The sequence below is a fragment of the Mercenaria mercenaria genome, chromosome 6 (assembly GCF_021730395.1).
Source record: "Mercenaria mercenaria strain notata chromosome 6, MADL_Memer_1, whole genome shotgun sequence".
Lineage (NCBI taxonomy): Eukaryota > Metazoa > Mollusca > Bivalvia > Venerida > Veneridae > Mercenaria > Mercenaria mercenaria.
Genome location: NC_069366.1, coordinates 63,523,875 through 63,548,383, shown reverse-complemented (window position 1 = coordinate 63,548,383; position 24,509 = coordinate 63,523,875). Strand labels below are relative to the sequence as shown.

The following is a 24,509-nucleotide window of genomic DNA, read 5'->3' as shown; positions in this document are numbered from 1 at the left end:
GTCTGCACCCACAAGGCAGTGCTCTTGTTTATTTCTTTATTACCTGCTAGCCATTTCCTAAATGTAAACACCCAATGCATGCAATATTTTGCCTTGTTAACTTTTACCCTCAAACTTTAGAATAATAAACCTTTTACCTTGATAGCAATGCATGTTATAATTAGATATTAAATAATCATAGTCTGAACATAATTATAGTCACACCTTGTGAAAATAAAAATGTATATAGTAAGAAAATTTAAGCATTGCTCTGTTCCAAGACAATTTTGTCTTGCAAATAAAGAAAAAGCTGAAGTTTATTTGTTATGTTTTGATGGTTAACGTATATTTGGATGGTAGGAAAATGGATATATTTGAATAACAATAAAGGTTTTATATGTGAAAATAAAAAGAAAATGTTTACTAACCACCCAAAAATACAGAGAATTTTAGAAGTTCTTTAGTTGTTTGCATTAACAGCTGTTTGGATCTGTTACGTCTGAGTGGGTAGTGTGTTCCAATTTTTGTGGATTTTAATGTGATTTACAGCACGGTGGGTGATCTGTCGTCATTAACAGAAAATAAAACTGCAAAGTAAGTACAAGTTACAGGGTGTGCACAAAAGTCATTCTATCTAGAGTTTGCAGGCCATCAACCAGTTCCTCTATTTTCCTATATCTTTGAAAGATTTCAGTTTTTTTTACTTCCTAATTCTAGTTCTGCATGTATTTTGAATAATTTTCCCAACCTTTATGAACATCTTACTATAGGTTATCTAATAGTGAAAATGGTGGATCTTCTTAATTACTTCATGTCGGTTTGACAAAATATTTAGGGAATGTCTGCTATGATTACTGCTTAGTAAAATTAAAACTGATATTGACTCTTAAGTCTGAATGCAGCAAAAATGCAATTTCTAGTCAATACAGTCAATAGAGTAGATGTTGTTTTTTTTTTAAAAAAAGGCTTTTTGTGCAACCATTTCCTATATTTTTGTTGATGTCTCCCAATATTTTTGATGAAAATTCTTACATTTCTATCATTTTGTTGAAATTCCTACATTCTTCTTTTAGTAATTTGTGTAAAATGTCCTGTATTTTTCTTATATATCATGAAAATTCCTATGTTTCTTCCTACATTTTTTTGAAAAAGATGGTTGATGGCCAGAGTATGTTTCTGAGAGCTTGCTAGTTCATGTGCTTTTTATGTTGTTCTGAAATACTGTACTTTTCAGAGAGTTCATATTTCCAGTTACTATACTTTGGGACTTTCGGTATAGCAAATTTCACCAAAACCAGGGTGCCATGTTTTTATTTTTGAAGTTATATTCCTTTTAGACATTTTCATTTAGAAAATTTATGAAATAGTTTATTTCCTACAAAATCATGTATGAAACAAAAAACTGTTTAACTGCAAGTTTGTTTGATCGATTAAAATTTGATAAAGATTAAAATTTGATAACAAGTAAGGTCTCTTCAGTCACCCAAAGTATGGTATGAAGTTTTTTGTTGTTTTTCGCTAAGTATTAAAGAAGTTGTCATGTATTATTCAAAGCTTTTAGAATTAGTAAGGTCAGCTAGAAACCTCAGCAGCTACAATGAAAAAATATATCGTTGAATGGTTTTTGCAAGCACACTGTTATGGAGGTGGACTGAGTTAGCCCCCCCTGAAATAACAATTGGTGAACTGTAATAACTAACCTAAGAATAATAGGTTAATCAATGTAAATGTGGATATGTTTTAATCTTTTTCACAAATAATTGCTATAGTCTTTCATATTAACCTAACTGCCCACTCTAACCAGTTTAAAAAAGAAAACTTAAAATAGTTTCTTAATACAGTAGTAAAAGACCAATGAACTGCCATATTTTACTGTAAGGGTAAGGTAATTTATTACATTGTACAGGAGACTCTGGTCATGTTTCGGGGGAGGGGATGGGGGAGAAATTGCTAAAGTCATAACTAACATATAATGGTATTTAGATAAAAGTTTCTTTAGTTACATATATAGTCATTCTTAGAGCATGTGGGCAAAGAAGGCAGTTTAAATTTTAAAAAATGATGTTATTAAATATTAGGTCAAATTGTGTTGACTCAAATTGAAGGAGATCCTACTCCACAGAGTTCTAAAAGCACCATAATATCAGCTTAGAGTACCTGACACAGAGGTCTTTGGTTTGAATTCCACTGAGAGTGAAATGTAATCAAGGTCTTCTTTCTCCATTTTCAAGAATGAATATTGGTCAAAATTCCAGGAAGCTGCCATCAAGTTTAGTTAATAGTGTAAAAATGTTTATGGTTTTTACATGACAGTTTGATTTTAATTCCTACGTGATATGGATATATAATTCGATAGAAGAAAAAGAGGGGCTATTTATTCAGACCAAATGACTTCTGTATGCAAGACAGGTACCATTAAAAACAACATGATCTTCTTTTGTGAACAGTGGCTGTTTATACTCTAATGTATTTCATATTTTTAGTATTTTAATATATATAATCCCTTACTTTTAGTAATACACTTAAGTTACAAACCTATACACATATAATACTCTTGCAGTATACCTTCTTTTATCCTTATCTAATGCTTGCAATATGTATACATAGAATTTCTATACAAGTGTGTTTCTCCCTTTTTGAGTTTTTTTGCAGCAAGATCCTTACCAGCCGTCAATATTCTGAATCTCAGATTAAAAGTTTTTTATAACTTTAATTTTTTGGAAATATGCATTTTAAATAATATAAACAGAATCTGTTCACTTTTCATAGTGAGCAAAAAGGTCAGTTACAATCCAATGTCAAGGATTAGAATCCATTGTAAAAATATCTTACCAAAAATCTAGTTCCATTAAAAAGTGTAATTTAGTGCTTCAGTGGATATTTGTTGTAAAAAATAAGCATAACTTGAAGAATAAGCTATACAAATAACAAAGACAGTAGTAATGACTTGCTTAGGTAACATTTTTTTCTCTGAGGGAGAAGAAAATGAGAGCACTTCAACAGGGAAATTTGCCTCCTGACTTGAAATTTCATAAATGAGAAAGCTTTGTAAGTAGTGCAAAATTGTCCTTGTTTTACAGACTGACAATTTTCCGATGGATAATTCCTGCCCATGGAGATATTACACTGAGACTCCGTTTCCAGTCTGAGGAACTTGGCCAGTTTGATCAGACTCTCAACTTTGAAATTGTGGGAACCAGACGACGGTACCAGCTCTACTGCAGAGGAATATGTGCCTTCCCCACAATCAGCAGGGAACCAAGGTATGACAAAAAGACAGATTCAGCAATATGTTGATTCAGTAAAGCATGTCTTAACTTTCAGAATGTAAAACTGAAAGTCAAATGCGCACAATTTATTTGGCAAACTGGCATAACAAAAAGACTAACAAAAATAATGAACAGATTTCTGTTTCTCATTTAGACCTGGCCTTCTCTATTTGATGTTTTAAAGTTTTGACAGATAAGGGATATGTGGATTAACAGATTGTAAATTGTAAATGTTATTGAAGTTGGTAGATTTGAGGTCTGTGATGTTAAAAGTTTCTCAACTATAATAGCTTTGATGGAGCATAAAAATTGCTTAAATGTTTTATTTCTCTGAATATGTCATTTGAATATTTACAGAATCGTTTTTGCCCACCGTAAGAAGAGTAAGAAGCTTGATGAGATTGTACACAAGAAGTACATCCTGACATCAGAGACATTTGAGTTTGGTCCACTCCTCGTCGGTAGAAACAGAGACAGGTAACTTTATACTTAATGGTTTATTCTTTGACTGGGTGGTTACAGTTCTAGGCTTAGTCATTCACCCGTCTCTCCTTGATGGATTTGAGTCCTACTCGTTGTAGAATTCTTCTTACATTATGACTTGCAGGAGGTTAGTGTCACCTCCTTGTGCCTGAAATAATGCTAGAAGGACACCTCGGATCTTCTGTGATTATTAGGGAATTACATTGTGTAAATAAGAAAATCAATGAAAATGTAGGGCTCATCTTTTTCCATATATAAAAATCAAATTTAAGCAAAATATATTCAAAACTAAGATCTGACTTAAGGTATAGGATCCCTAATAACAGTTGGAAAATTTCCACATGATTGCATATTCTCCGTTTGACATTTGGCATTCTCTTGGATGAACGGAAAGCCAGAAGCTTGTATGTGATACAGTATCATCTGAAGAATGCCAAAACATCGTATAAGAATATGTTATTTCATTGAAATTATTGATCACTATTACAAGTCCTCCTTAAAACATTCTGTGAAAAAAAAAGTTTGTTTAAAGACATTCATTGCACTTGACATTAAATGATAATTTAATGAATTTACTTAAGATAAGGAACTTTTATATACAGCTAACAACTTGATATCTCATATTCTAAGGATCAAGCTTTTTACTTTGAAATAACGGTTTAACTATTAAATATTACTTAAAATGATATTTTGTACGAATGTTTTCGGGAAAAGGCTTGAAATTGTTTTTGAGACAGCTGGAATTTGAGAAAAATATGTTCTAGATTCTGAGTTTCATTTGTACTTAGTGTTGTAATAGAAAATTACTGTAACTATAAAATATTTCATTTTCCAGGTATAAGGAGGGAAGATTTCCAGAGCATATGGAAACGTTGACAATAAAGAATACATCACCACTTGATGCTGATATCAGTTTCTGTTACCTACATGACAGTAAGGGTGAAACATTCCTCCTCGATCCACCGACCATGATGCTGAAACCTGGTGACCAGTCCGTATGTAATCATATATGATCTTAATATTGTTAACTTAGTAATTTTTAGTGTTAGATAGCATTGATATATTCACATTTGTTGAATTGATTCTTGTAACTCTCTAAGTAAAATGCCCTATTACTTAAGATCTTTAGGGAATGAGGAAAGAACTTGGGTTATCCAGGGATTTAAATAATCCAAACATAAAGATATATAAAAAATAGTTGGATACCACATGAATTACTGGAGAGAACACACATGCTTCAGTCATTGATTTTCATGCAAGCAGTTTTTCACTGTACACTTACATATATCATGAAGTTTCCTCAGGCTACTGTCGGGAATACAAATGTACAGATATCAACACTTACTTGAATATGAACATTGCTAAGTACAAAATTTGTCACAGCATTAAGGGGATCCGTGAACATTGATGTCTTGTACTTTATTACTTATTTGTTCAGAAAAAAAAAGCATACCTGTATTATGAAAACAATTCATTTGGATGTGTATGTTTCTTTTCAATAGCCTTTTTTAAGTCTTTGTGTTCTTTAACGAGGAAATAGCATTGCATTACCAAAATAATACATTTCCCTATTTACTTTTAAGGATTTGAATATTTGGGCATACCCGATGGTCCCGAACCACTACGAGGATTCTATTGTGTGTTGTATAAGGGAGAATCCAGAACCTGTGGTATTCAAAGTTTGTTGTGATGCTTTCCGTCCAGAACTTGACCTCGATAGGAAACAGCTGCACTTTGACAGAGTACTACTCCACAGGTAGGTGGTTAGATATTCTTTTCACAAACTATGCGGATTTTCTATATTTTTGTGGCTGAATGGCTATTTAAATTTAGTGAGCTACAAAATTATCCTTTCTGCATTTGACTTTTGTAGTATGATCTAAATTATGAATAAATCCTGTGTGTTTTGTAGACAACAGATATGAAAATGGATATGAAGATTAGCATGCACATGGCATATTGGCTAACATCATGATAAATATTGAGTTTCTTAAGAAAGAAAAAAATGTTATGGCATCACATTTGAAAGCGGATGGTCATAAGCTATGACAATACTAGAAATGATATGGTGGAAGTACTTCAGTTGTTAACCTTTTAGTTTCTTCTTTATAAAAACATCCCATTTTCTTAGTTCCTAGTGAAAATTGAGGTTGAGGAAGCACCAAGCTCATTGTAATAGTGTACAGAGTTCATTTGATCTTTTGTATACTGGGTGTAATATATATTTACAGGAAAGACACAAAGACGATTTACTTAAGGAATAGCACACAGATCCCAGTGCACTGGAAACTGAGTGGACTGGACATGCTGGGCGAGGATTTCACAGTGGCAGCTGATAGTGGTATTGTAGAGCCCAAGTCTGAGTATGCACTGAATGCCTACTTCAGGGCCATGAAACCAGTCAACTCTATGAAGAAGATGATCAGACTTGAAGTAAGTGTGCTGTAGTCTTACTAAAACTAAAATAACCTGCTGGTTCATTTAGGGACTTTGTGGTTGAGTAGTTCAGTTAATTGACTGAATTAGTTGCCCCTCACCACTGTGGACTCAAAAACTCAATTTGGGTGAGAATTCTTTCATGTGAGGAAGTTGGTTTATGGAATATTAGTGACTACCTAGATGTCTGACCGTGCCTGAAGTAACGCCCAGAGGAGCATATGATCTTCCTCAACTATCAGAAAATTGAAAGTCACAATTTGACCTATAATTGTGCCAGTGTGACTTAAAATCAACAATAGCAACTGCTGGTACATATAGTTGAATTAGACCTGATGAATTTTATTCTTCAAACTTGCAACTATTCTCAAACACATATTTATTTATATTTAGATATCTGATGCAGAAGAAACCATGGGAGTGATAAGAACAGAACCAATACAGGTGATTGCAGAAGCATATGATGTTGCTGTGGATATAGCATTCCCTAAAGGTAAGACATGGTTTATAGCTAGAGGAAATAGAAAAGAGGCTTTAAGCAATGTTCTGTTACTCATTGGTTGGGAGGAAGAGGTGTGGGTTGGGAATGACTTATTGCAATGTAATTTATTCTTCAGAAAAGAATAAAAAAGCTGAGGATTAGACAAAAAGTTCAGTTTTACATTCTCTTAATAAAAGTTAATGAAGCAAAATCTTGTCATCAGGTCAAAAATTATGTATAAAATGATGTTAGTAATATAGCTGTATGTTCTGTGCTTGGGAAGTAGATTTGTATCTCCTTTAACTTTTATTTGTTTAATTTCAAGTGTGAGTTTCACTTTTACTTAAAATGGCAGATTTTGTTTCATTGTGAATATTTGCACTTATGCGTTGTAAAGATACAAAGAATTTTTCAGACCAGCTTGTATCTATTGGAGATGATGTTGAAGGTAGCCCCATATTGTGTCACCAAAGTTTGCTTACTGTACATCACAGAATAATGTTGTTATTACATATTAAGATACATTAAATCTTAATGAAATTTGTACAATAGGAAAAAAATCATATGAATTGATGTAGTATTTAACATTAGAATATGTGGCATGTGTTTACACCAGTTTCTCATGTTGTCCAATTTATCTTACTATTTTTGAGGTGAGATGCATGGTAGGAAAAATGCGTGTATATAAAAAACATAATAAAACAGGAATTAGCAGCATTTGACAATATTTCTAATAAACAGAAGTAAGGCCAAAAAAAATTAATGTTTAGTTTCTCAGGCCCCGCCGCATATGATTTTGACCCGCCGCATCTAAAATTTTTATCAAAGAAAAACTGAAGTAATTCGCGAAAAGAGAAAATTCAACAAAAATTGAGGACAAAAGAAGGAAAATATGTGAATACTTACGAATAAGTCGTCAAGAATGGTTCCTTTGTTCATCAATGTTTTTTAAGTGTGTTAAATATGGATGTACATCATTGGATTTCATATAAAACGGGCAATGTCGTTAATAAAAAAGAAAATAAAAATTAAAAAAAATCCGCACTGCCTCATTAAATTTTGCAAAAAGTGGCCTGAGAAACTAAACATTAATTTTTTTTGGCCTAAATGTGACTTTGCTACTGGCAAAAGGATTATGAAAGACAGACATCAAACAAAAAATATGCAGATTTGTTTATAGTTCAATTTTATAAAACGGCAGCTGTTTTTAGCACTGTTACATAGACATTCTTTTAAATTCAATTTAAAACAGATATTAAAACTTCCTCATTTTTATATACTATTGATGAAAACTTGAGGAAATCATTTGTCTCTTTTAAGCTGTACCTAAGTACATAGTGAGTCTATTTGTTACATCACTTTTTTATAATCACCACACACTATTTCAGGAACTGATGGTGGCCTTGACTTTAGTACTATCAAGGTCATGGATGAGGTCAAACAGACATGTACACTGAAAAACAAAGGCAAATATGACATCCAGTTCAAGTAAGTGTCCCCTTTTTGTAATCACCAACAACTGTATGAAAATGGCTACTATAAATTTAAGGGACATGCTTCTAGATGAACATCAAATCTTTTTCAGTTATCTGGTTGAAATGGTGTAATTATTGTTTTCACCTTTTATTTGCAACTGGGACTTTCTTGAAATCAATGTCTTAAACGTTTTTCATGTGAGAAGGTTTCTCAGAAATCTAAACCAAATGTTTCAAATTCTATACATGTCATCAGAACCATGAGAACTGAGATGACCTCATAAGACATCTTACCTAACTGTGGCTTACATTTTGTCAAAAGTACCTATGCCTCTTTGTAACAAAATTTGGTCAAGTTTCTCATTGTTTTTCATTGATTTTCAGCTTCCTTTTTGAAAACTGTGATCCGTCAAATCCAAACGTAACAAGCCTTTTCTCGGTGATTCCGTCAAAGGGTGTTCTTTGCCCACAGGACAGACAGACTGCTGTGCAAGTCATCTTTAAATCCAATAAAGAAGTTACAGTCAAGGACCAGCCAATATTGAAATGTCAAGTCATAGAACCAAACATCGCAGAAGAGGGAGAGCTGATTGCTAGTATACCGGTCAAAGTCTCAGTGAAAGCTGTTTTCAATAAGTAAGTATTTATCTATATAGAGTTTAAGCATTATAAATATTCTTGGTATAGGTAGTTTTACATCTTTGGATGAAAAAATCTATTACAGTGTCATTTTAATTTGTAAGTCTGTAGGCTCAATTTTAAGATATTTACACATAATTAAAGAATATCAAAATTATTTAACACAAAAGTTGTCATTTCTTTGTGTCATGAATACATTTGTTTATGCTCAAATCAAGTCTCAGTATAGGTTATCAAAATAAAAGACATTAAGTCATGATTTCCAGTGTTACAGATTTGTACATATCTTCTGATGTTGAAGTTATCATGTTTTGGAAATTGTCACTTTGATAATTTCTTGCTGATAAATTTTTGACTTGTCATCTGATTTATAGTTTTTCAGCACAAGCACACAATATCATACTAGATGTTTTATTTTGAAGTGGTTAGCAGGAACATGTTTTGGCTTTCACCTTTAACTTATACACACTAAGTACAATTCTTACTGTTTGTTATTCATTTTTTCTTCTTTTAAAGGTACAACATTTTGCCAATGAGTGACATCAACTTTGGTTCACTGTTAGTAAACAGCAAGAAAACACGAACATTTATCATTGAGAACAAGGGAGAATTTGATTTTAAGTATCAGATATCTAAAATGGTGAAGGAACCCGCGCAACAGCCTGGTGCCCGCTCAACAAGACCGTAAGTTTTGTAAAGTACTTTGTGACGTCGTACAAACTTGTTTTTCATTGACTGACATACATGTTAAAATTAAGTCACAAAGAAAGAAAAATGTCCTCTGTTCCCAGATTGATCATTTTCAATAAGATGTTCTTATTAAACTATTTGCCAGGCAATTATTAAAACTTAGTGTCCATAACATGACTTTCATTTTATTGGCTCTCTGAAAGAGTTACCTTTCAATATGTATCACTCAAAATTGACTTTAAATTACTTATTGTCAGCTGCTTCCCTCGGAATTTGCCATTATAAAGAACAATTTTGCTTCAAATATATACCCGAGTTTGCTTTTGGTATTGAAAACAAGGAGTAAAAAAAACCACTGCATTATCTTTTCTGAAAGTAAAGAATGAAAACCTACCTTGACTCAAACTCATCCAAAGTAGTGCTTCGGAATATTTGGATCAATTCAGTTTATAGTTCAGATAGCAGAATCCAGATCTAACATTGCCCCAGTAATCACAAAAAAATAAATGTAAAATTAATTTTTAGACCTCCATGTACGACTTTTTATTCAATATATGATTCGAACTTAAAATTGGTATTATATTATAGAACTGTACTAACATTTTATGTTGTGGTGGATGTAATCAGAATATTGTCACTACCTTTAGCTTTTGTCACCCAATTTTATGTTTGTGTATTTTGCCTGAAAGTTACGATGTATGCAGTGTTTAAAGAATGACCATTTATGTCTTGCCTGTGAATGTAATTCCTAGATTGTGTATAGATACTCACATTTTTTTACACAATCTTGTTTTATACAAAAGTTCACTTTTCACTTAAGTTTTATTAGTACATGAGGTATTGAGTGAGTGAGTGAGTGAGTGAGTGAGTGAGTGAGTGAGTGAGTGAGTGAGTGTTAAAGTAAGAGTGTTTTATGCATTGCCAAGTCAGCTCTGTGTCAGTTTCTGTCCTTGTTTCCAGTAACGAAAAAAAATATAAATATACTACTGGTAGTCTATGCAAAGGCTTATGCAATCCATCTTTGGAATCCTTGCTTCCATGTTATAAAACTTAGTTTGAAGACCAGTCTAAAACCTGGAGCATCTGATTGATTGTTTCTGAGCACTATATTGAAATTAACCCATGACAAAGCTGCATTGCTGAGACTGGTCTGCAAATATTCTATAACCAAGTTGAGGTGTTATCTGGAAGAGATAAGCAATGAGCAATTACTCATTCTCATATATTCTTGTTTGCAATGTCCCGGTCCTGAGCTGGGTTTCAAGACTTGTATTGGCCAAGTTCAAGTTCGAGTTCAAAATGAGTTAATCAGTTGCTGAGGGTTTTAGACTCTGGTCTCGTAACTTGGTTTTGTAAGAAAGGTCACAAAAGCACTAAATTGCTGCGCACAAAAGTCAGTTTTTATTAAAAAATTAACCAATTCTTTGTGTTTAGCTGAAATCGTTAAATTTGACTATTGTCTTCAAAATTCTGAATGTTCTTTTCTGTCACCACTTTCTTATCCCTTCTCCAATATGTGTTTCTTATCTCTTCACATTTTCTCTTGTAATTGTCTTTTCTTCGCACTGTATGTCTTGTCTCTTTTCTAGTTCTGAAGCCTCAAGTTATAGTAGATTGATGCCTTTACGGGGCACCAGTAAAATGATGTAAGTTGTCTACAGCTAGGGATGTCACAGTTAATAATTATAGCACTGGGTTAATCCTGAGCATTTTCCTTCAAGGACTATTCTGTTGTCTGTTGCAACTAAAATTCAAATGAACTCAGTACTAGTTCAAATTATAGTGCAACCCACACATTATTGCATTGATCAAACTATGGTTACTAGTTCACGAAATTCAATTGAGGGGCACCAGTTTTTATGCCCCCAAAGGGAGGCATATAGTTTTTGAACTGTCTGTCGGTCTGTCAGTCTGTCCGCAATTTTCGTGTCCGGTCCATATCTTTGTCATCGATGGATGGATTTTCAAATAACTTGGCATGAATGTGTACCACAGTCAAGGGGGGTATTCGATCTACTCTTTACCCCCGAAACAAAATGGCGGCCAAAACTGAAAATGTGAGTTTTTCTTACTTTTTATCTTTTTGAAGGATTTCTAGACCATTACACATGGCTATCAACCTGCTCCACTGTTTTCTCTATATATCAGTACCTTTAACTTCGGAAACAGTGCTGTAATTTGTCTGGAATGCTGGTCATGGGATTTGAATCGATGGAAAATCCTCCGTTAAACACGGGATAAGGAATAGTGCGATTAGCAAAAATGGTCTTTTTTCCTAATTATTCAAACAGCTGTGAGCTATTTTTTTATTAGAAGTAAAATATCAATATATATTTCCTTCATGGTTAGTCTGGAGCCGATTAAAAGTCGTAATTTTAAATTACACAGTTTTTTGTCTGATGGTAAGGAACAGTGTACGAAAATAAGAGGATAAGGTGCAGTTCACAATTCTTCAAGCGACTTTTTCCTTCGCTCTTTTCAGAGATAATCAAGTAAAATTCTGTTAAAATAATATTTTGGTATCATTTATAACTATCTCTTGCTCAATGTAGTGAGATTTAAAAGGTATCCGCCTGTCTATCAGACACGTGATGTACTGAAAGCCAAAAGTTTAGCAAGTATTTAATATAGTATCCCTTGCTCTGTAAATTTCTTTTTGGTATAGGAGGGTTTACGCTATGTGCTTTTACATTTGTGTTTTGACAAGTGGTGCTTATGCTTCTAATGTTTTTGGAGTTCCCACTATGTGTTAAAGCATACATGTTAATTTCAGGGGTGAAAGCAGTATCATAAAATACGTTTATCAACACATCTAGTTCCATAAGCTTTATAAATAAACGAATCTAAATCTTACTATTATGATTTGAAAACACTACTGCTGACATCTTTTTATGAAAAGGACTACACCTTATTTTCCAGATTCTAAAAAAATTTCTCCTAATGGTATATAATAATTCAAACATTTTAAAAGCTTTTTTGGGGAAGTAATTCACCCAAAATTACTAATAAGGCGTATATAGGTCGTAAAAAGTCTGAAAAAAAATAATTTTGAGGTATACAAGTGAGGTGTTTTCATTTCCAAAATAAAACATACCTAGATTAAACACACAAAAAACAAAAAACAACCATGAAAATTTTCTCTGAAGAAAGTTATGATACATTAAAAAACATCACCACTTTTTCCTTGAGGGTTTTCAAAATACATACGTAACTACACCAGTGTTTAAAAAACAAACTGTTTTCGGGAACAGTTGCGCGGTTGACTGTGTCGGTATGTTTAGTAGAATAGCTGAAAATATACCAGCATTTTAGCTACATACTCATTATACAAACTGCATTTATTTTTTCCGGCTTCATATATCAAACTAACAAGATGAATTGAAATCAAATTTTATTTAAACATTCAGAGTGAACTAAAGCAGGTTTTTTCTTTTTTTCTATGTAATTTAAACGTAATACAAACAATAGTTTTGTCTGAAGGAAAAGTCCTGGAATATTTACAGTCATTCTAACAACTTTGAGAACATTCTATCATATTTTCATCATACATAACACAAAATCGATGAGTATGCTCAAGGTAACGTATGTACCAGTTAAGTAAATTATGCATATACAATGTATTTACCGATACCACTTTTCGTTAATTTAATAAAATCTTTTATATGCCCTTTGAATATGTTTCGATCACATTAAATTTTGTATTACTGTTTATGGGCAATAGTGTATTCTCATTTGAATTCAGTCATCTATGATACTGCCCTGAAATTTATGTACGTCCTAAATTTCTAGTATATTGGTCCAAAACTATAATAAAGGAAATGTTTTAAGATGTTTAATCACTATCAAGGCAGTTATGCATATCATGTGAATTGCAGAAAAGAAGAATCAATATCGCGACAACAAATAGCTTTTTTTCAAAGCAAATACATACGTTACTGCACAATTACACTGGCATGTAACCTCCTGCTGTACAAAAGTAAGAATATGCGTTATGTAATCGTCAAAATTCTACGAAAGGATATAAAATCCATCCTGTACGACTGAATCGAAGCATTAGTATTGATGTAAATGAATTACAGATCAAATGGAACTTGAATTACATTGTCAAATCAACTTTGGGGATAAATAATGGCACCCGGTTTGAACATAATACGAAAATACTTTCCTATCTATTCATATCCTGTAATTATATTCCGAGCATGATATTCAAATAATTGTATTACTACATTACGAATGCCACCAAAAAAAGAAATGTTTTTTATTTGAAATTATACATACGTTACTATTGGATACGTATGTATCACTCGTAAACACTGTATCTTTACTTTTATATACATTAATATACATGTAATGATTTTATTTGAAAATAATAAACATATTCTATATTTAAAAAATATTAGATATGAAAATTTATTACGATGTGATATTATTCTCTTATCATATCTATAGCATACAATTCTCAAAACTGAATTTGTTTACAATGTGTACGTGATATAAGGTTATCAAAATTAAAAGTTGGCGACCTAAAAAGCTTGTAAACATGAAACCCTGCGTCACTGTTGATGTATGCTGACGTAGGAGTTAGTTTTAAATATTTCAGTAACGTATGTATCGATCACGTATGTATCATTTCCTTCTTTGATGCTCATAAAGAATATTCATTGATAGATATTTGTTGCCTAAAGGGTAATCAGCTATCAGATATGACAATGAACTTCGTCTTTAAGAGCATTAAAAAATGAATTAAATTAAATTTGATATTTCTACAATACGGTAACGGATGTATCAATCTGTTATATACGCTTTTAGGTAAGGTTTTCCACGCTGATATGGTATAAAATGTAACCCGAATTAACAGCATGAATGAGCAAGCATAATAGTTATATAATTTACAAACAGACATGTGTGAATGTTTATTCCACCCAGAAACGGCAAAAACATTATCATATTCTTTGGCATTATTTTAAATGATGACTGATACCAAAGGAGTCAGGAAAAATTTGTATCTATGTTTGATTATAAAATAACTTCCTATGTTACTTCATAAAAATATGTGATTTCATTGACTACTGATGAATTTTAACTACAAGAACGTTCATTAAACATAAAAATGAGCTGGCGACAGTAGCGTATGTATTGTTTACGGTAGTTTGAAGCTTCATAAAGTACTAACAGACAAAGGTAACAGTCAAAGATTCGGTATAAAAATCAAACAAGCTTAGTGCTATATGACATGGAGATGAATTACTCTTCTATTGATTTGTGAATAAGATAGTAAACAGTAACATACACATGCGCCTCACTAGTGATTTTGGGTGAATAATTCCTTTTGCATTTTTAAATGAAGACTGAATCCCAGTCCCCATATTTATAGCCATGTTTATGAAAATGTTTACATTTTTCACTTTTTTCATGCAGGCTGATAACGAGACATCCTACTTGGAAGTCTTTCAAGTGAGATTGGATTATCGTATGTTTTAGCATACAGAATAGAGCATTGTCCTGTCCAGAATGCCTGGTTTATATATTTCAAAAGCACGACAACCAGATACTTTGCGGAAATATCATTCATTTTACACATGGAAATGCACAGCAACTGAAAATTGCTACTAGTATTATACTACACGAATTACAGTAAGATGATCAGAGTTTCACTTTAAATATGCAAATGAGATTGTGAAATAAAAAGCAACGGTTCTTGGCCGTCATGAATAATCATAAAAGTCTACCAAGAGACCTAACCGATTTGTAATTTCCAGAAGAATCGTTGTTGTTTATATTTCGTGAAAAGCTTCTGAAGTAGAAATCAAACTTTTGTAGTATATATATCTTCTGAAGAGGAAATTGGTTGCTTTGTATATTTAACCAATGGAAAATTCGGTTACATTTGCTCCCGACCTATTTATATTTGAATGGCCAAATATAAGTTCCTATAAAATGTTTGATTGGCCAAATATCTAGGTCAAAAGTGATATAAGACACCACGTAGAACAGAGAACAACAGTTTTGTTTAATCGACAATCACTGAAAAGTCAAGTGTGCTTACCTACTGACATATCTTGTCTGGTAATATGTTCATTCGGGGATTATGTTACTGTTCTACTCCTCAATCCGACCCCTTCAATTATTACATGGTAGAGAAATGTAAACTGGTTATCTCAGAAACGATGAAAGAAAACTGTAAAATCCGTTTGAAAAAATTGCACTGCACCTTATCCTCTGATTTTCGCACACTGTTCCTTACCATCGGACAAAAATTGTGTTTTTTTGAAAATACGAACTGTGATCTGCACAAAATGAACAGTATTAGATAAGTATGTGGAAATATTCCTTCCAATCAGAAAAATAGCTTACAACCTGCGGTATATTAGGAAAAAAGACCATTTTTGCTAATCGCACTATTCCTTATCCCGTGTTTAACGGAGGATTTTCCATCGATTCGAATCTCATGACCAGCATTCCAGACAAATTACAGCTTTGTTTCCAAAGTGAAAGGTAGCGGTTGATAGAGAAAACAGTGGAGGAGGTTGATAGACATGTGTTATTGTCTAGATATCCTTGAAAAAGAAAAAAAGTAAGAAAAACTCACATTTTCAGTTTTGGCCGCCATTTTGTTTCGGTGGTAAGGAGTAGATCGAATACCCCCCCTTGACAGTAAGACGATGTGTCGCACGCAAGACCCAGGTCCGTAGCTCAAAGATCAAGGTCACACTTAGACGTTAAATGATAGTGCAATGATGGGCATGTCCGGTCCATATCTTTGTCATCGATGGATGGATTTTCAAATAACTTGGCATGAATGTATACCACAGTAAGACGACATGTCGCGTGCAAAACCCAGGTCCGTAGCTCAAAGGTCAAGGTCACACTTAGACGTTAAAGGATAGTGCATTGATGGGCGTGTCCGGTCCATATCTTTGTCATCGATGGATGGATTTTCAAATAACTTGGCATGAATGTGTACCACAGTAAGATGACGTGTCGCACGCAAGACCTAGGTCAGTAGCTCAAAGGTCAAGGTCACACTTAGACAGTGCATTGATGGGTGTGTCCGGTCCATATCTTTGTCGTCGATGGATGGATTTTCAAATAACTTGGCATGAATGTGTACCACAGTAAGACGACGTGTCGCACGCAAGACCCAGGTCCATAGCTCAAAGGTCAAGGTCACACTTAGACATTAAAGGTCATTTTTCATGATAGTGCATTGATGGGCGTGTCCCGTCCATATCATTGTCATTCATGCATGGATTTTAAAATAACTACGCATGAATGTGTGACACAGTAAGACGACGTGTCGCGCGCAAGACCCAGCTCCGTAGGTCAAAGGTCCTAAACTCTAACATTGGCCATAACTATTCATTCAAAGTGCCATTGGGGGCATGTGTCATCCTATGGAGACAGCTCTTGTTCTCCCTGTACTTTTATTTAATTCAGTTTTTGTGGAAGTTAGTATCTAATCATATCACAATATACATTGGAAATGTTTAGTACAAGGATAATTGTACAGATTTGACTGATATGTATATTGTATTGATTATTTGACAAATATTTCTTTCCCAGCAAATGATTTATACTGCTAATGGAACCATGACTGACTGATTTACTCAAAGTAACTGTGACATCCCTTCTATAAAACTCATGCATATATTGTTCACATTACCCATAATACTTTTTTGAATGTTGAAGACCTGACTGTCAGTGTCTTAAATTGTTAAAGAAAACTTTCTTGAATTCTTTTAATTATGAAAATATACTTTACATTATATGTAAACGTCCTTCAATTTTTCTTCATTTCCTGTATATTTGTTTTTTTTCTTACATTCTTTTCTGTTCTTCTTTTACTTCTTTCCTTTTTGATTTGTTCTTCTCTCTATCCACCTATCATTTCTAGAGATTCCTATGCCCATATCCCTGGAATGCAAGACTGGAACCGTGTGTAAGTTTAACTACTTTATCAGATATTAGCTGGTAATATTTTGGATGAAAAAAGTTTAAAAAGATATATGGGAGAGATAGATCTTGATTAAAGTTAGTCATGAGGATAAAAATGTATTAGAATTTACATCCATATCTTGCTTCCTGTTTCTTTTTGTCTTCAACTTAAATATCAGTATTATAGACACCTTGTATTAAGACATAAGTACTTGTATCGTATATATTTGTTTTTTTACATTCACTTGTTTTGAGTGTTCTACTTTCTATGGTGGCACAGAAGGGACATGGAAGTTGGATCTTCTTCAACGTGCATACGGTATAAATCCCATCTCAGCTGCGTGCATCCGCATAAGCTATAATCTGTGAACATGACTGTATGTCACGTGTAGAAACAGACACCATAGTTTTGTGCTGAGGCAACGTTAAATGTATGCTCGGGCTAAAGAGATTTGATCTGCCATGTACCTTCTGGGTCATTGTAATTTTCTCATTTAAGTAACTATATAAATACTTTTTTATAAGTTTTCTCTGCTCTTTGCATACTTTTCAAATTATGAAGTGATATACTTAGCACACATTTCTTATGCAAGGCTTGATTGTATAATCAGAGAAGCTGTGTTAAAATGTTACCTTTCTGTATGATATGAGCCGTGCCATGAGAAAACCAACATAGTGGGTGTGCGACCAGCATGGATCCAGACCAGCCTGCGCATCCGCGCAGTCTGGTCAGGATCCATGCTGTTCGCTAACAGTTTCTCCAATTCCAATAGGCTTTAAAAGCGAACAGCATGGAGCCTGACCAGACTGCGCGGATGCGCAGGCTGGTCTGGATCCATGCTGGTCGCAAACCCACTATGTTGGTTTTCCCATGGCACGGCTCATATATATTTTTGTGTGGCATACAAGCTTAATAAGTTATATTTGTTAATTGTTGCCTCCAAGGTTTAGAGGGAATTAGCTTATACCTTAAAGCCACAAAATTGCACATTTTCTGGAAAAAGATGAGAATTTTCAGTATGATAATGTGTCTTTTACTACTTCTTCAATTCTGTTGTACCAATGATAATAAATCAAGATGGATTAAAAAGTCTATTTTTCTTTAATAAGGCACAGATATGCCCACAGCTGTGCAAAATAAAAGAGAACTTCTGCAAATTTATTTATTTCGTTCACTGTTACTGCCAAGAAATGAGGTTTTGGAATTTGATTTGATTATGTGAATACCAGAGATAAATGGACAGCACTTATGAAATATTAGATGTAGCATTGAAATTTGAAATTTGGTGACTGCGGTGCAAAGGCCTATGTATTAATGTATTTTGAATCTCTATGTAACAAAAAAAAATTGTGCTTCACTTGTCAATATCAACTGTTTGTTCACATCTTTTTCCATTCATAACAATGCACACATTCTTTCCCTGTACCTTATGTAGGCAAAAACATTTCTATTCCTAAAATACAGGCCTGTAAAAGGAGATAAGCGTACAAAGTCTCGTGATGGGTCTAGCTCAGGCAGGTCAGTTGCCAAACCAAAGAAAACTGATTCGACCAGGTTTGTATCCGAACAATGGTGCACTTATTTTTGTTGGAAACTGACAAAAGTTTTTGTAGTGAAGACTTAAAGTGGTAGCAATGTTGTTTTGCTCCGTAACATTCATTTTACTGTGAAGTCGGAAATGTCTGTGCTATATATTTTTTTTTTTCGTGAAAAGTTTAGTTGAAGATTTTATATAGATTAGGACTGCCATGATTCGAGAGTTTTGAACTCATTATATTTGGTGAAGTAAAAGACAGATTAAGTAGGAGAACATTTAATCAACATGTGAGTGAAGCACTTACCCAAGATACAGCAACTTGACCTGAGCTTTTGCTCTGGTTTGAAGCTCTTTCAGCATACTTTTCAGTTGTTGTTTTTTTCATCCATCTATCATCAAGAGAAAAGTTTTTCAGTAATTGAATAATTTTTTTAGCTCATCTGATTTTTTGAAAAAAAATGATGAGTTATTGTCATCACTTGAGCGGTTGTCGGCGTCGGCGTCGGCGTCTGCGTCGGCGTTGCCTGGTTAAGTTTTATGTTTAGGTCAGCTTTTCTCCTAAACTATCAAAGCTATTGCTTTGAAACTTGGAATACTTGTTCACCATCATAAGCTGACCCTGTATAGCAAGAAACATAACTCCATCTTGCTTTTTGCAAGATTTTTGGCCCCTTTTGTACTTAGAAAATATCAGATTTCTTGGTTAAGTTTTATGTTTAGGTCAACTTTTCTCCTAAACTATCAAGCTATTGCTTTGAAACTTGGAATACTTGTTCACCATCATAAGCTGACCCTGTACATCAAGAAACATAACTCCATCTTGCTTTTTGCAAGATTTATTGCCCCTTTTGGACTTAGAAAATCAGTTTTCTTGGTTAAGTTTTATGTTTAGGTCAGCTTTTATCCTAAACTATCAAAGCTATTGCTTTGAAACTTGCAACACTTGTTCACCATCATAAGTTGACCCTGTATAGCAAGAAACATAACTCCGTCCTGCTTTTTGCAAGATTTATGGCCCCTTTTGGACTTAGAAAATATCAGATTTCTTGGTTAAGTTTTATGTTTAGGTCAACTTTTTCTCTTAAACTATCAAAGCTATTGCTTTGAAACTTGCAACACTTGTTCACCATCATAAGCTGACCCTGTACAGCAAGCAACATAACTCCATCCTGCTTTTTGCAATAATTATTGCCCCTTTTGGACTTAGAAAATCATTTTCTTGGTTGAGTATTATGTTTAAGTCAACTTTTCTCATAAACTATCAAAGCTATTGCTTTAAAACTGCAACAGTTTTTCACCATCATAAGTGGACACTGTACATCAAGAAACATAACTCTATCCTGCTTTTTGCAAGAATGATGGCCCTTTTTAGACTTAGAAAATCATGGGTAGGACAATATTTCTATTACACAAAAAAAATCAGATGAGCGTCAGCACCCGCAAGGCGGTGCTCTTGTTTTTCATTAAGAATACTTGAAATATTATAAAAATATAATCATTGAAAATTTTATGGAAGAATTTCATATGTTTTCCAAGTCACAAAAAAATCACAAACTTGTAGTCCTTTCAACAAGTGAATAAATCTCTTTAAAATTATTTGGAATCGTAAAAAGATACTGAATCTTATGTAGGACATTATTATGTTAATGGTATCAATTATCAAAAGTTGCAAATTTTTGTTTTTTTGTGTTTAAGATAAATCCTTCTTGAGCATATATTTTAGGTTGTTAATGCTGTAAAATGTCACACATTATGAAAAGGAAATGTTTATGCCACAGTCCTTTCCCAGTTCACAGTAAACAAGCTTTCATTATTCTAATATCATTTTTTGAACTGAAATATTTGCATAATTTTCCCATTTTCACCCTCAGTTTTATCGAAAACTTTTTTATGGCTAATCTTTTTTTTTCAGTTCAAATCCCATATTACTAACATTTTTCATCAGTTTTATAACATTTTAAAAAAAAATAAGTTGAAAAAATTAGCATTATCACTAATATATGTTGGCGGTAGAGTGATCTATGAAATTTTCATTTGTCAGCTTTCTAGATTTTTAGCAAGATTCCCATGTATTGAAATACTATACAAACTTCTTTTCTCTAATGGGAATATGATACTCTGGTTGAATGTCTGCATGCTAGATTTTTTCCTCTATATCTTAAATGAGTGTGACACAGTATGCTTTATCTGCCATTATTTGTCAACCGTAGATTCATATTGGAAAGTTTGTCAACTACGAGTCTTTGCGTAGAACAAGCAAGTACTGGTAAAGAACCCAGGAACAAGAGTAAGATTAACTAACAACTGATGCTAAAGAGCTGTTGAAAAAAGTCATAAAATCCCAAAATAAACAAACTATACATATCCATCATGGACTTAGTGTTGCTAGTTAATTGTTTTGGACATTTTTATGCCCCTGGTGTCGAAGACCAAGGAGGTATATAGTGTTTGAACTGTCTGTCCATCCATCTGTCAGTCCATCACCCTTCCTTATATACCCTGGTACACAACTTATCCTTCAGTTTTCATCCAGTTGAATTGAAACTTGTTATACATCATCAACATAGAGTGGACATACATATTTTACTGGCACTTCTAGGTTCACTTATTTTTTCTGGAGTTATAGCCTTTCTTTGGACTTGGAAATATTACAACTACATTAATGTACTCCACTCCAACAGTTTCCCTCATACTAAATGAAACTTGGTATGCATCATCAACATGAGGTAAACATGCATATATATTTTTGAGACTTTCATGTCCAGCTATTCTTTTCTTAAGTAATGGCCCTTTTTCAGACTTTGAAATATTACAACTAAATCAGAATATATTTTATACTGAACTCCTCCTGCAGTTTCCATTCATCATTGAGTTCACATGTGCATATTGTCCAGACTTCTACATTTGGTTGTTTTTTTCAGTTACGGTCCTTTTTGGGATTATGAAATGATAGAAATGAGATTTTCTATAGTTTCTGTGAAACTTGTTACACATGGTTTGTATGAAGTGGACATGCATATATTTTTAGGACTTCCATATCCAGTTATTTTTTCTGGAGTTTATTGGACTTTGCGATATGATATTGTGAAGACTTCCATGTCCAATTATTTTTTTCTGGACTTGTGGCCTATTTTTAGACTTTGAACTATTACAACAACATCAGGACTTTGTGTACTCAACTCTCAACTTTCCTACAGTTTACATCATCAGCATCAAATTGGCATGCACATTTTTTCAGAAGTTTTGTATTCATATTTTTGCAACAATGCTCCTTTTTCAATTTATATATTCTGTCAAGCATTTTCAGGGGCATGTGTCATGTTGACATTTTTTGCGGATAGATTTAACTATTTGTTGTTGTTTATGCTAGATGTGTGGTTATTCAGTGTTTGTAATGTTCTGTTAATCAAAATTTTATTGTTATTATGGAAAGATTGTTTAGTAACATATTTCAAAAGTGGCCTTTGTCTTAGAAGTGTCAGATTTCAACGCAGTCTTTGTCAAACAGGAGTATTATGTAATCTAGTCATAATTATGTCAGTGAACGAAAAAGATTTTTTCAACTTTAGAAATTTAATCTGGCTGCTTTGTTTGTTGTTTTTTTTTTTTTTACTAGCTTAGTATACCAGTAAATTAGATACATACTCAGTTGTGAGTCTCTACTAACATTGGGTTTGCTTTGCTTGTACTAACCATGCATGCTGCTAGCAGTGTTTGATTCATATTTTCAGTGACAGTTATATTACCACTTTTTTTTCCAGAAATCAAAATTTAATGAACCTTTAGGTCATATAGCTGTCTATGTATGTCATTGGATCTCAAGCTTTGACTGTAGGACATTTTTGAACATTTATGATGTCCTTGAATATTTAGATTAATGTCCAAATTTGTATTTTTCATAGGAAATTCCTGGTTCATAATCGATATATTGTTTAAGGTATATATTTATATGCTACAACATTCTAAAAGGTTGATTACAATCTGACATCAAATGAAGTATAAATGTCTTAAGTCCCATAATTGCTGGAATTCACTGTTTTAAAATACCACATAGCAGTACAAGCAAAAATCACTTTTATTTCTATGAAAGGTTCAGTAATATTTTCATCAGTTATCTAAACAAGAAATTTGGAGAAAAGACTGTCACTGAAGATGTGAATCAAACATTATAGGCTACAAGGTTATAAAGGTGATTTTGAAGACCAGACTAATTATACAATCTTGCCATTGGTAGTTTTCAAAACTGTACCGACAAACAGCCAATCAGATGCAGGTGTTTCTGGACTGGTCTCCAAAGTTATATTTATGACCTTTATCACTGCTGTACTTCCTATACTAACCATATAGACTGTTTCTTTGCTTGCTGTGTATAGTGAACAATCCCCTAGTGTCATACAGAAACCAAGCATGATCGGTACGCCAGGAAAGTTTGGAAGGGATCAGCCCAATGCTGGTATTAATAGTGCCATGCGTGGAAAATTTAATATGTTCCAACCTAACAGGTAACGGTCGTTTACGAATTGCAGGTCCACTATTATCAATGCTTTAAAAATATATAACTTAAACTTCTATATACATTATGGCATGAAATAAACCCAGATTTTATTGACTCTTTTTAAGCTGTATTATATTAAGTATACGGAGAGCTGTCCAACTCAGACTTGTGCTGACATCTTGTATCTTGTATCCAAATCTAGTTAAATTTTGATGCACTTCCACTGTATTCTTGTAATTATTCATTTGATTTGCTTCAATTTTAAAATAGGCGTTTCTCAACACCACCCACATCATTATGTTGCCCCCACCCACTGGGGGAGACATTGTTTTTGCCCTGTCTGTCCTTCTGTCTATCCATCCATCACACTTTATTTTCGATCAATAACTGGAGAACCATTTGACCTAGAACCTTCAAACTTAATAGGATGGCAGGAATTATGGAGTAGACGACCCCAATTTTGGGTAAATTCCATCAGAGGTCAAGGTCACAGGAGCCTGAACATAGAAAACCGTTTCCGATTAATAACTTGAGAACCACTTGACCAATAATGTTGAAACTTGATAAGATGATTGGACTAGCAAAGTCGATGACTCCTAATTATTTTGGGGTCCCTGCATTAAAGGTCAAGGTCACAGTGGCCAATATGGCAATTCATTTCCTGTCAGTAACTTCAGAACTATTTGAACCTTCAAACTTCATAGGGTGATAGGACTTATAGAGTAGATGACCCCTATTGTTTTTAGGGTCACTCCTTCAAAGGTCAAGGTCACAGGGGCCATCTGTCAGTCACACTTCATTTTTGATCAATAACTGGAGAACCATTTGACTTAGAACCTTCAAACTTCATGTTTGGTACTTCATATGGTGATAGGGCTAACAGATTAGATGACCCCTGTTAGTTTTGGGGTTAGTTTGCGTGTGTGTCCATCCTGATTTGTTTGTCTGGACCATAACTTTGACATGCATGGAGCAATCTTGTTTCTATTTGGCATGAATGTTAACCTCAGTGAAACAGGATGTTATGCGCAAACCTCAGGTTCCTATCTTAAAGGTCAAGGTCTCTGATCTTGACAGATTGTCCGAACC

At 33.5% G+C, this 24,509-nt stretch overlaps 1 protein-coding gene across 24 annotated transcripts in view; it reads left to right on the top strand.

Annotated features, from left to right (window-relative positions):
• The window catches only part of LOC123548596 (hydrocephalus-inducing protein homolog), a 131,100-nt gene that overhangs the window by 83,102 nt on the left and 23,489 nt on the right, over nucleotides 1-24,509 (top strand). For 16 of the 24 annotated variants that reach the window (XM_053546124.1, XM_053546121.1, XM_053546132.1 and 13 more), the window contains 14 exons: nucleotides 529-573; nucleotides 3,060-3,242; nucleotides 3,606-3,725; nucleotides 4,567-4,726; nucleotides 5,315-5,487; nucleotides 5,963-6,164; nucleotides 6,561-6,660; nucleotides 8,037-8,136; nucleotides 8,508-8,759; nucleotides 9,279-9,446; nucleotides 11,042-11,098; nucleotides 17,347-17,391; nucleotides 18,853-18,942; nucleotides 23,299-23,427. In XM_053546124.1, the coding sequence (XP_053402099.1) occupies nucleotides 529-573; nucleotides 3,060-3,242; nucleotides 3,606-3,725; nucleotides 4,567-4,726; nucleotides 5,315-5,487; nucleotides 5,963-6,164; nucleotides 6,561-6,660; nucleotides 8,037-8,136; nucleotides 8,508-8,759; nucleotides 9,279-9,446; nucleotides 11,042-11,098; nucleotides 17,347-17,391; nucleotides 18,853-18,942; nucleotides 23,299-23,427 (1,824 nt within the window). The remainder of the gene's footprint in view (nucleotides 1-528; nucleotides 574-3,059; nucleotides 3,243-3,605; nucleotides 3,726-4,566; nucleotides 4,727-5,314; nucleotides 5,488-5,962; nucleotides 6,165-6,560; nucleotides 6,661-8,036; nucleotides 8,137-8,507; nucleotides 8,760-9,278; nucleotides 9,447-11,041; nucleotides 11,099-17,346; nucleotides 17,392-18,852; nucleotides 18,943-23,298; nucleotides 23,428-24,509) is intronic. The other 8 variants (XM_053546138.1, XM_053546137.1, XM_053546134.1 and 5 more) reach the window with 5 other exon arrangements.